The sequence below is a fragment of the Sinocyclocheilus rhinocerous genome, unplaced genomic scaffold (genome assembly GCF_001515625.1).
Source record: "Sinocyclocheilus rhinocerous isolate Xijiao unplaced genomic scaffold, SAMN03320098_v1.1 scaffold3366, whole genome shotgun sequence".
Lineage (NCBI taxonomy): Eukaryota > Metazoa > Chordata > Actinopteri > Cypriniformes > Cyprinidae > Sinocyclocheilus > Sinocyclocheilus rhinocerous.
In genome coordinates this window covers 28,505-41,396 of record NW_015637533.1, presented here as the reverse complement: position 1 = coordinate 41,396, position 12,892 = coordinate 28,505, and the positions used below count along the sequence as shown (strand labels likewise).

Below are 12,892 nucleotides of genomic sequence, written 5' to 3'. Positions count from 1 at the left end.
GTGTTTTGTTTGCTTTTCGCGATATACTCGATAATATCAAATCGCACATCGTTAAAATAACAATTACGATATTATTGCAGACCATACACACACACACACACTCTCTCTCTCTCTCTCTCTCTCTCACACACACACACACACACTCTCTCTCTCACCTTCTGCTCTCAGCTCGGGTAGCAGTGTGTTTCTGAGCTCAGGGAAACGCAGCTCTGCTATCTTTTTCCCAGCAGGCACTGCAGCGTATCGACTCCTGCTGTGCTCCGACGGCACCTATAGACCAGACACACACACATACACTCACAACGATGAAGGAAGGATCACACACACACACTCACACACACACACCTGTGTGTTGAGGTGAACAGAAAGGTTCTGCTGTGACGGCCGTGGAAACACGTTCATTTGCTTCTTCATCTTATCAAACGACCTTTAAACAAACACAAGCACATTAACAAATGATGCGTCGTTTTGATCATGTGACACACATCAGCTAATAGTAATTAGACTGCAGTGATTGAGGATGTACTGTGGCAGCAGTGCATGATGGGAGTGTCACCTGAGGCTGTGTGTGGCTGGTGAGTCGGTGGAGATGGGCGGGATTCCTGCCTGACACACAGGCTCACTGATTGGCTCTGTGTTGTCTGGGCGGAGCTTGGCTGTGATGTCACTGTCCTCGCCATCAGACGGCCTGAACTCACTGAGCCGCAGGTCTGAGTCCTGACACACACACACACACACACACACACATGAAGATCAAATGTAGACACGTACACAAATCTCTTCACACCGCAGACCAAATTCATCCAACAGCCCAATGCTGAGTTGCTTGTTTTGATGAAAAAGAATCACTGACCAATAAGATTTAAGCGTGCAGCTGCTGCTGATTTTGGTTGACAGGTGCATGCTCCTCACCTGAACAGCGTCAGGAGTCGATCTCTGCATGTCCCGCTTCTCCTTCTCTCTCCTGGAGCTTTTAGTGCCTCTGCTGTTTTCCTTCAGGTCCTTGTGTGTCTTACTGGCCAGTTCTTGCTGAAAGCTGACGATAAAACAGTCTGATTGTCATTACATCTGTTGCGTGTGTCCAGACCAGAAACATTAACAGAGACAATTTTCAGCATATGATTAATAGTGCATGCGTGCATATTAAAAAAAAACTTCAAATGGATTACTTTACAATAAATGTCTTTTGTTATATATTATATATAATGTTATATATATATATATATAATGTTCTTTTTTTCAGTATTTTCTGTAAATCCCTTTAAATCCTTTAACTAGTTTCAGTTTTTTTAAGTTTAAAGTCTTACTGGTCATATACACAACCATATGCAGTACGACATGCAGTGAAACGCTTGATACGACTCGCCACACAGAACAAAATAAAATAATAGAAAGTAGGGGAAAAAACATTAAGAAAAAAAGTAAGAAATTTATATAAATCTGAAGAATTTGCAACACAATAAAATAATAAGAGAAGAAAAATTATATAATTTAGGGGAAAAAACAGAAACCTGAGATCATTGACACTGTAGGGACAAATCAGTGGGAACTAGGTGAATAAACTCAGTAAATTATGTTTGTTTGTAAAGGTAAAAATCAAAAGTGTTTCTGTGAGGGTTAGACTTTGGGCTCAGAAGATGAACTCACCGCAGGTGGAAGCGGTCTCTGGTGAAGTACAGATGCAGCAGCAGATCTGCACACTGCGAGCGCTTGTCTGGATCCATCTGCAAACATCTCTGCAGACGAGACGAGCGCGGCGTCAGTCGTGCACCAAACACTCACCGATTCACGTCAGATCAGACTCACACTCACCTGAGCGAGATCCAGAGCTAGTCCAGACAGTCTGAGCGAGCGGCTCTCCAGCGGGTTTCTCTCCGCCGGCTCTGGAAGACAAACTCCCATGAACACCGGGTTCCTGTAGAAGACCTCGCGGTGACGAGGAGTCAGGTGACCTGGAGTAAGACCAGCCAGAACAGCTTTAGCTCTACAAATACAGAGCTGCAATGCAAATATCACATTAGCCTCGTTTCTGAACACTGAGCAAGTCAACCAGAGATCCTCAAAGCTCTTACAGATCGAATCAGAAACACCTGCAGCGATGGAGGATCACACAGAGTCCAGAGGAACAAACACAAACCAGAACTCACCGAAACAACTGATGACGAGGTGCAGCTGGTCAATGTCAGAGTCGCCCGGGAACAGAGGATCACCTGTTAACATCTCGAAGAACAGACACCCGACAGCCCACACATCCACCGCCCTGAAACACACACACACACACACACTCTCGTTCTGCTCACAGAATCCAGTCAATGTCTACATCATGTGTCCTGCTCTTCCTGTCAGTGTCTCATGATGGTTTTTTGGAGTTAACTGATGGACTGGAGTGCTGTGGATTACTTGTGGATTATTGTGATGTTTTTATCAGCTGTTTGGACTCTCATTCTGACGGCACCCATTCACTGCAGAGCATCCATTGCTGAGACACTGATGCAGTGCTACATTTCTACAAACCTGATGAAGAAACAAACTCATCCTGATCTTAAACATGACGTCTATGCTAATATCTCCCGTGTTTCTCCGTCTGTTGGATACTCACTTCCCGTATCTGGTGTCTCCCACCAGCAGCTCTGGAGCTCGATACCAGCGTGTCGCCACGTAGTCGGTGTAAACCTCGCCAGGAGCGGCCGCCATCGTCCGAGCGAAACCGAAGTCACAGAGTTTGACCACGCCGAGCTGAGAGACCAGAACGTTCTCGGGCTTCACATCCCTGTGGATGATCTGACAGACACACACTGATCACTGGAGAGAAACGACGGATGCAGAGCAGAGCAGAGACAGAGGCAGCGGCTCACGTTGTGCTGGTGGCAGAAGGACACGGCTCTCAGGATCTGGTAGAGGTGCTTTCGGACTCTGAGCGGATCCAGTCCGGATGGGAACTGCTCAAGCTCATCCAGAACCGTCCGATCCACAAACTCAAACACCAAATACCAGCGACGCTTGCGCTTCCACACCTCCAGCAGATTCACCAGATTCTCATGCCGCAGTTGCTGCACACACACACACACACACACACACAGTGAAGGAAATGAACACACTTGTCAAGCACCCGGTGACAGTTCAGATAAAACCGCTAGCGGTCAGCTGCACAGTAAGAACCTACAACATGCTACATGATTAAAGGAGAACAGTGAGAACAATCACCTGACTAACCCAGTTTTTTAAAGGGGTCCTATTATGCTCTTTTACAAAGTCTTGATTTTGTTTTGGGGGTGTACTAGAACAGGCTCTCATACTAGGTTGTTCGAAAAACATTATTTTCCACATATTTTACATCTTGATTTTGTTTTGGGGGTGTACTAGAACAGGCTCTCATACTAGGTTGTTCGAAAAACACATTATTTTTCACATATTTTACATTATTACAACACCTCTCTCCTCAGTCTGGCATGAATGGCTCGAATAGTTCCTGTATCAAATGAAGGCCCGCCTTTTGAAATACGAAATGTGCTGTGATTGTTTAGCTGGGCCAGTGTGTGTTGTGATTGGCAGCACTCGGCACCTGGTCGGGAAATGTTATGCCCCTTACCATAGCCGCCTGTGAGCTTCAGTGTAAATATTGCGTCAATATCAAATCAGTTTGAGCACGATTTAAACCCGGATGATTGTAAGCACTCTAAGTTCGTCTGTCTTGGGAAAGCTAGCGTGTCTCCGACATAGTGATAACACTCCTTGCCTTCTCTAGTGCAGCTCAACCAGGTCTCATCCCATTCGTCCATATTTGTGATATCACAAATGCCGGAAAATATGTGATGTAGTCCAAACGAGTCGATCGTTGTAGTTTTTGAAAAGTGATTTCTGTTAAATAAAATATCTCCTTTTGAAGTGGACTTTGAGCTTTGTAACTTTGCAGACCTTTTTTATGCTCAAACAGCAACATTACAGACTAACTAAAGTTGAAAAAGTGAAAGCATAATAGGACCCCTTTAAATGTTTACTTTCTTATGCGAACATTGAGGAAACATCTCATTTCATAATCATTTACGCAACATTGTTTTCAGAGCTTTCTGAAACAAGAAGATTTAGAAACCATTAGATGAAAATGTTCTGCTAGCGATGTATAAATATGCTGTTGTGCGAACATGTTATTAACGACCAGATAACTTCGTATGAATGTCCTAGTAACGCTACTGGAAGAATGCTTGTTCATAACGCTGCCAGAGCGTTCCCTGTGAGCTGGGGAACTGATCTACTGTACAAACCACAGACGAGAGACGGGTTACTGATCACCAGCTGCACATCTGATTCTCTCGGTGAGAACAGAGCAATCATAGACTGAGGGGGGAAAGGAGCACAGATCGTTTTGAAACTAGTTTGTCAAGACAAACTCTGAAGTTGGCTTGAGAAAGCCAGACCAGAAAGTTTGAAAGAGTTTTAGAAGCTAGAAGTTTGAAGGTTTTTAGTTTGTAGTAGTTTGAAGTTTAAAGTAATTTTAAAGATTAAAGTTTGAATGTTTTGAAGGCAATAAAGTCTATAAGAAAAACAGTTAGATGGACAGACAGATAGATAAACAACAGCTAAAAACCAGCTATAACTAGCTGATTTAACAAATAAGAGCTAAAAATCACCTCAAAACCAGCTGATTTAGACAGAAAACCAGTTAAAAACCAGCTGAGTTAACTAAAACCAGTTAAAAACCAATTTAGACAAAAAAGTTAAAAACTAACACCAGCTATAACCAGCCGATTTAACAAATAACAGTTAAAAATCAGCTTAAAACCAGCTGATTTAGACGAAAAAAAACTGTTAAAAAAACAGCTAAAACCAGCTGAGTTAGCAAAAACCAGTTAAGAAACCAGCTGAGTTAGCAAAGAAATACTGCTGCAGTGTTTACTGGAAGCACCCGCATGTGTAGTAATCTTGACATTTTGTCCTCTTCACATTAAGGTGATGATACACGGGGAAACTGTTTGAGCAATGTTGCTTGGGCACTTTCTCACTGAGAATGAGTAAGGTAGTACGGTACTAAAAAAGCACCCAGTTCCGGCGGTGCGAAAACGGCAAAAAGTGGGTAGTTCCACAATTAGTTCTGGTACTATGAAAAGGTTCCCGCGGTGCGAAAGGCCCTAATGTCTGTCTGGATACTTTAGATCGCTCGTGAGGGATGGGAATCGAAAACCGGTTCCATGTTAGAACCGGTTCCAAATTTCCAAGAACCGGGTATTCGATAAGACGCGTGCATTTCGATTCTGCTTAACGATTCCTGCGTTCGCATTTTAATGTGATTAAAAACGATTTAAGTGCAGGAACGGAAAGAACGTGCGCCCTTGTTTGCGTGCAGCGAGCACAGAGATCGGTACGGGTTCCCGGTTTGTGTCCGTTCTCGAACCGCTCCGTGTATTTCCACTGTAGAAAAGGTTGTTCCGGGCCGAAACTGACTTCTTTTATATTTGTCGACCAATATGCAGAGAACTAGGTCAGTATATCATCATAAACACAGCCATTTTTGTCTTACGTGAACGTAAACAGATGAGAAAGAAAACACACATGTACAGTGTTTTTAGATCTGTGTGTGTTCGGTGTTAAAGAGACAGCAGCCTCATAAACACGCTGCCTGTCATTAATATTAATCAAAGAACAGAAGAAAATCATTCACTGATCTTGACTGAATATATTTAATAACTTTAATTGATTAATCTATATTTTATTTATTAAAAGAAAACTATGAGGTGTTTTTAAACTTTTAATTACAGTTTCTGTACCTGAAATTTTGTTGAGTTGTATTTATTTATGATATTGCTAATTGATTTGTTTGTTCCTATCTTATTACTGACTATTTACTTGGCTTTAACACTTTAATATTTTAAATTTATATTAATCTAGTTGTTTTTGCTGTGGTATTTTTTTTAAAGCATAGGCAAAATTCCTCTTGCAGTGTTCTGTAGGCTGCTGATTTTTGCTCGTGTTATTCAGCTGCAACAGAATGCTTTGTAAAAAGACAGAATAAATGTTTGACATCTAAATGTTTGACTTAATTTTTTTTTATATTGGATTTTTTATCTTATTGGAATCGAAACTAGGAATCGATAAGAATCGGAATCGATAAGCAGAATCGGAACCGGAATCAATCTATATTTTATTTATGAAAAGAAAACTATGCAGTGTTTTTAAACTTTTAATTACAGTTTCTGTACCTGAAATTTTGTTGAGTTGTATTTATTTATGATATTGCTAATTGATTTGTTTGTTCCTATCTTATTACTGACTGTTTACTTGTCTTTAACACTTTAATATTTTAAAGTTATATTAATCTAGTTGTTTTTGCTGTGGTGTTTTTTTAAATCATAGGCAGAATTCCTCTTGCAGTGTTCTGTAGGCTGCTGATTGTTGCTCGTGTTATTCAGCTGCAACAGAATGCTTTGTAAAAAAAAGCATAAATAAAAAGAATAAATAAAAAAAAAATTTTTTATATTGGATTTTTTATCTTATTGGAATCGAAACTAGGAATCGATAAGCAGAATTGGAATCGGAATCGATAAAATTCAAACGATACCCAACCCTACTCGTGGGCCCTGTGTCTCACCTGGTTGCCCGCTGACGGTAACACTGCTTAATGTTGCCCCGTGTATCATCAGTATAACTCTTACACCGGGTCTACACCGGACGCGGCGCGGCGAAACACTATAGAACCCATTATAATCAGTGATGCTGTCCACACTGGATGCGACGCGACAAATCCCCGCCAGTAAACTGCTGCCGCGTTCTGTTGATGACGTACTGACACAGAATTCAAATGATTAGCAACGGTCACTTTATCACGTCCAGTGTAGACAGACTTTAGCTGTTGCGGCACAGAGAGACAACTGTGGCATCCGGTGTAGACACGGCGTTAAGAACAACGATCTCTCCACGTCCTCTATTAACAACAATAATAATAATAATGATTATTATTATTATAACATGTATAACGCATATATTATATATAAGATATATAAATAACGTCGTTGCTAGGAAACACTTGTTTTGTTTACTGTGTGGAGACGTGCTGATATGTGATACGTTTGGTCTCGTTCTGTATCGCGTATCTTGTCTGCGCTTGCTTGGCCATTTGTTGTGGAGAAAATAAGGAAAGTGTGTCCAGCTGAATTAATGTAGTATTTTGTTAGACGGGTATAAAAAAGCTTAGTTTACCGCGGCAGCCGTCGTGTGCAGACCGAAGAGTGTAAAGAGCATCGACTCGACCGTGCGACTCCACCGGGCTGGACACCGGCAGAGGATAAGTATCGGGTCAGGGTACACGTGCTCAGCGTTATTTCAAAGGACATTTAAACTATCTCTGATTTTTCTTATATTGTGTTTTATTGTATATTGTACTCTTTATTGTACATAACTATGCATGTGATCCCTAAAAAAATCGTGTTCTTTAGCTCCGGAAAGAATATGCGGAAGTGACCGTGCATACTGGATACAATATTCTAATGTTCCAAATATAATTGTTTGCGCTTAACACTGGATTTTGCTATAACCATAAATATTTGACTGAAACTTGTTTATTAATATCTGTTTGGATTAACTTTATCTTTGACATTTTTTAACTGTTGCCCCGCCTCCTACTCCTCAAACCTCGTACTTTCAATGGTATCGTGCTGGAAAACAGGAAGGAACATTGTGCTTTGCGAGTTACCCATCGCGTGTTGGTGTGGCGTGTGCCAGTTTGCTGATTGCTAAACGTGATTGGTAAACAGTTTGCCAGAATATACCCTGACCGTATCGCTTTTTATTTCTCCTCTTTCCTACTACTAGTTTCAGTTTTTATAACCATTTCTTACTATGTGTCAGTAATTGTTGTGTTTTAGCATGTGTGTTTGGCAGTGTTATTTTTTAGGATTACTGATAAACTAATGTACTTTGATTTGTATTATTTGTATTTGTTATTTATTTTAATTTTAGTTGCATTATGTCTGAATTTATTATGTCTGTATAGGTCTTTCATTAAGTTTTAGTTTTATTTAATTTGAGTTATTTTAATACTTCAACAAACTAAATGGAAATGAAATAATATATATATTGAATTTATAAATGTGTATGTATATACAGTATATGTGTGTGTGTGTGGCTGTACATACACACATATGTAGTTGTTTTTTGGTGTTTGGCTTAGTGTTATGTTAGAATCATTATTATACTCTTACCTTTTGTTCTTTAATATTTAGAATTGTTTTTAGCTCTAGTTTTTGTTTTTCATTTAAATGTTAAGTTTTGAAATTTTGTTGTATGCATTTGTCATTTTTATTTAATCTCTTTATTTTTAAAATGTGTATAGGTAGTATTTATAAAGTTTTAGTTTTGGATCTGTTTTTAGTTGTTTTAATACTACAGTTGCTTGCTTCTGTTGTCCTCATTTGTAAGTCGCTTTGGATAAAAGCCTCTAATAAATGACTAAATAAATAAATAAAAATATAAGAAAGGCAGCACGTATAGATAATAATAATAATAATAAACAATATGGACCTTCAGCAGTCTGATTTCTCTCTCCACGATCTTCCTCACGGTCTCATCTTCCTCCAGCAGCTTCTTCACGGCGACGCTTCTGCCGGTGTCCCGGTGTCGACACTTCAGCACCGTCCCGTAGCTCCCGGAGCCCAGGCAGCCCAGAGTCTCGTATTTATGCATCGTTACAGCAGCGCAGAAGCGGAAACACACCAACACACGAGCGAAGGACCGCTCCACGCTCGAAATATGATCTCATGCGCTTATTAAAGACGCTTTAACGGGATTATTGACGGAAGAATGAGCGGCATATTGATGAGTGCTCGCGCAGCGCGTAAATAACAACACCGTATCCATAGAAACCGACGGTCGCGCAGAGGCTGTCAATCAAACGCCTGAGAGACGCGTATGGACAACCCATAGCGACAAACACAGCACCTGTCTCCCTTTGATCCCATGTGGATTTATTTCAGATTACTGTAATAATTAGCTGGTTAACATGCATCTTCACATTGATCTCTCATACACAGACCATACACTGTATAAGCATATAGGAAACTCTTTACTATCTGTGTTTGTAAAAGAACAGTTCTCCTATAAAGCACAGCTACTGTAGCCTCAAACACAACTGACACGCGTGCAGAGACGAGCTGTTTCCAGCACACCACAAGACACAAGGTTAAATTACATCAAAAAACAACCATCCTTAACACTTAACAGTAACCTATGGGATCAGATTCCCGCCTAATGTACTGCAGACACGGATAAAAGACAATAAGCATGAAACCAAAATTTTAAAACGCAAGTAAAATATATTGCACAAAATTTAAAAATGAAAGCAAAGTTTTCGGAATATCAAGGATCTAAAAAATAGTGTAAATAAAAAATGTTTCGCATTTAAAAAAATAAGCATGAATCAAAACTTTAAACATTTAAAATCATGTTGCACAAAACTGAAATATTAATGCACAATTATCCGACTTGCACACAAAATCATGTTTTCCTTGGTTATATTTCTCTATTTTTTGTGCTCGCAGAAATTTCTGCTGATATTTTTATTTTTTGTATGCTTCTGCTGTTTTCCACGTTCTGCGCGTGCTCTTCCAAATGTTTCAGTTAGTTTCATGTAAATCAGGGCGGGTTTAAGCGTCTTCATTGGTCCACTAGTCCTAGATTGACAGCTCCTCCTCAGCCAATCAGATGAAGAGGGCGGTGCTCTGTTCACTTTTACAGGTGAAGATAGATAACTGTCAGCTGGGTTAACATCTTTACTGTCGCGAAGCCGCTGGTAAAATGTGTGATTTATTTCAATTCTATTGAGAAAATACCACTTTAAAATGCCATGGAGAAAGCCGAACATTATCTAAAAAAAAGACTAAATAAAAAGACTGATGAAAAGAGTTAACAACACTAACAATAACATATTAAAATCTTTTTAAACTACTCATGGCCACCTTTACCAGAATTGATCACGTTTCATTGTAGGCTTATTTACTTATAACAGATACTTTTCCTATAGATTTATATTAGAATGGTGGCATGTTGTAGCTGTAGTTTTTCATAACAAATGCTACATAGATTAATAAAAGTCATTATTGGCCTGGTAATGAATAACAGGTTAGCCTTATTATAACAACATCTTCATAAGAGCAAGCACAAGTCAGAATCGAGAGCCGTGTGTAAACGTGTGAAAGCCCTTCAGATGTTCAGAGATGACAGACAATCAATAAGAGCCCGATGAACTTCAGCAAGAAATACATATCAATATAAGAAAATGTCAAGTCAGATTGACACTCCATGGCATGTTGAATTGCTACAAAACTACAGCCTGTGAGTGCCTAAAGAATATAAAATACATTATATAACCCGTGTAAACAATTAATCGTTAACTAGGCTATTACTTTATTGCAGGAATGTAATCAACCAACTTTGCATGCGTGGATGATCACACAAAAGACCATTTTACAAAAATAAACCAACTGGTTTAATCAATCTTCAAAAAGATCAGGGGCTTAAGCTCCCAAAGCAACGCCACAGGTTCATATGTAAACTGGAAAATATATATTTTTTGTTTTTGTTACAGTGCAAGCAAAATCCCTACAGCAAGACGATGAGATATTAAAGGAATCTAGACTCTTCAATAAACACAAGCGAACTCAACGAGTTTGCAGATTTCAGTAGTTTATTGAAACTTGAAAACACATTCAAACAAAAACCTGCTGAAGCCGACTGAAGTCCAGTCTGAACCCAGAACCAAACGCAGCGGACAGTGTGGCGAGAAACGCTCCGGAAATCAATGGAAAGAGCAGCACGATCCAGAAGAGCCATGCAAAGAAAACCGACTCCAGACCAGAACCAATGCGGATTAAACCAGCTCACAGCTCAGCATCTGTGAACCGCTAACACCTCGACACTCGCGAGACACACACAGACGGAGAGACACGAGTTAAGGCACCACCACCGCTTTATTCACTAGGAAAATAAATAAGTGTACACTGAGCACTGATTGATGAAGCGCTGCCGCTCATCCGTTATAAACCGTGAGAGATCAGCTTCTGTTCTAGAGAAAAAAAATATCACACTGTCCTGTTCTTCTTCGCAAAATCATGAGGAGAATACAAAGGAAAGCGCAGATGATCTCGGCGCGGCGCGAGTCTGAGAGTCTGTGAGGGCCGGTCAGAGTCCGAAAGCCAGAGAGAGACACGAGAGAAACAAAACCAATCAGACGAGTAGAGGACTTCATCAGCGTTCAGCGGCGGGGGCCTGTGAAGCGGCTCTCTCGCCCCGCGCCCATCCCAGCCCTGGAGGACCCCCGGGCCTCTCGCTCACGCCCCAGTCCGTTCCCCAGGGGGCCCCGGGGCCCACGCCGGCCCTCCGCCGCTCCTCTGGTCTCCCGCTCGCGCGCCGCTCTGCTCTTCTTCTCCTCCACGTTCAGACGCACTTCCCCGCGGAACATGATGGGCTGCAGGAGACAGGAAAGAGGAAACGCTGACTTCCTGTTCGTTCAGGAAACATTTAGAATCAGTGGTTTGTTTAATAAGTGACTCCAGTGAACACTGAATCAACCCTGACTGCGTCTGAACTGATTCACAGAAATGAAAATCAAATGTATTTAACACATTCCACTTGGTGCAATTAATTGTGGGAAAAACCCTGCATGCAGTTTCTGATGAACACGATGCAGGATGACTGTGATGACGCCTATTACAATGCAGTTATATCAGCCTAAAAAAATAAAGATATGAATGCAAATATAGTTTAGCAATATCACACCAGCAAGAGTGCAGTTTTCACCAATATCTGCACGAGTGCTAATGAGATATTGATTTTATACAACAGTTCAATAAACAAGCAGTTAATATTGTTGCATTTTAGACGTAATATTGTCAACATTGTCCATTTTGCTTAATTTTCACCAATGGAAATAGTTCTAATGCAAGCCAGAGCAGAACGGAGCATCTCTGATCAACACACCGCGGTGATTCGTTACGGAGTGAATCGAGTGAGTCAACGATTCAGTGATTTATTCATCAAGATGTGATTGTGGCATTTCTCCTTTTGTTTTTAATGAATATAATGAATGTATGAATATATCCACACAAAACAAATGACCCCCCCCAAATAAAAACACAGTAGTTTTATGGGGCTAATCAACGTACATTATGATTTAATAATTATAAAATAATTATTTTTGCCATAATTATTATAAACCGCCATTTTACAGAAATAGTGTTTACAGAATAACGTTATAAAGTGGGAAATATTGGTAATTCTGACCTCGCGCTCCTAGTTTTGATTAGAATCATCGCATCTGTTCGCATACGGTCTAGCCGCAGAAGTTCAAATAACCGAACGCATCTGAAGCTCAGATCGGATCAGAAACCTCTGCATACACACACGATCAGAGCTCCATGCAGCTCCCGCACTACTCTCCACTGGAAATGAATGACGTTTGTCAGAATCTAATGTGAGCAGGCCAAACCCCAGCCGCTCCCACGAGCTGAGACGACTCCTCACACAAACCTTGGATCCCAGAATCCTCTGCACCGGCTCAGAGTCATCGAACACCACGAAGCCGAAGTTGGGCAGCCTCCCTCCGACGCCTTTGGTGTTGATCCTCATCTCCACCATGTTCCCGAACGCTGACGGAAACAGAGCGGTGTTAAACCACATACACACACTCATCAGCAGGTCAGAGGTCAGAGGGTAAAGGTCTTACTCATGAAGAACTCTTTCAGCTCGCCCTCGTCAATGTCATGAGGAAGATTTCCAACGAAGAGCTGATGACTGTCTGGATAACGAAAGGACCGACGGCCCTCCACATCACCGGCATCACCGTCACCACGGCCTGAACACACACACACACACACACACAGACACAGACAGAGATACACAGAGACAA

At 40.9% G+C, this 12,892-nt stretch overlaps 2 protein-coding genes across 7 annotated transcripts in view; both read right to left on the bottom strand.

Annotated features, from left to right (window-relative positions):
* The window catches only part of LOC107748925 (cyclin-dependent kinase-like 2), a 12,448-nt gene extending 3,710 nt beyond the window's left edge, over positions 1 to 8,738 (bottom strand). Inside the window, exons 1-10 of one of the 2 annotated variants that reach the window (XM_016563930.1) lie at positions 8,512 to 8,734; positions 2,856 to 3,050; positions 2,600 to 2,781; positions 2,148 to 2,260; positions 1,813 to 1,952; positions 1,648 to 1,736; positions 913 to 1,036; positions 557 to 717; positions 346 to 427; positions 156 to 270 (exon numbers count right to left, since the gene is read on the bottom strand). In XM_016563930.1, the coding sequence (XP_016419416.1) occupies positions 156 to 270; positions 346 to 427; positions 557 to 717; positions 913 to 1,036; positions 1,648 to 1,736; positions 1,813 to 1,952; positions 2,148 to 2,260; positions 2,600 to 2,781; positions 2,856 to 3,050; positions 8,512 to 8,673 (1,363 nt within the window). In that variant the 5' untranslated portion in view covers positions 8,674 to 8,734. Of the gene's footprint in view, positions 1 to 155; positions 271 to 345; positions 428 to 556; positions 718 to 912; positions 1,037 to 1,647; positions 1,737 to 1,812; positions 1,953 to 2,147; positions 2,261 to 2,599; positions 2,782 to 2,855; positions 3,051 to 8,511 lie in introns of both variants that reach the window. The other variant, XM_016563931.1, reaches the window with a different exon arrangement.
* A 2,216-nt stretch (positions 8,739 to 10,954) lies between these two features.
* Positions 10,955 to 12,892, bottom strand: part of g3bp2b (G3BP stress granule assembly factor 2b) — a 17,785-nt gene continuing 15,847 nt past the window's right edge. For all 5 annotated transcript variants that reach the window (XM_016563936.1, XM_016563937.1, XM_016563934.1 and 2 more), the window contains exons 11-13: positions 12,710 to 12,838; positions 12,514 to 12,632; positions 10,955 to 11,452 (exon numbers count right to left, since the gene is read on the bottom strand). In XM_016563936.1, the coding sequence (XP_016419422.1) occupies positions 11,240 to 11,452; positions 12,514 to 12,632; positions 12,710 to 12,838 (461 nt within the window). In that variant the 3' untranslated portion in view covers positions 10,955 to 11,239. The remainder of the gene's footprint in view (positions 11,453 to 12,513; positions 12,633 to 12,709; positions 12,839 to 12,892) is intronic.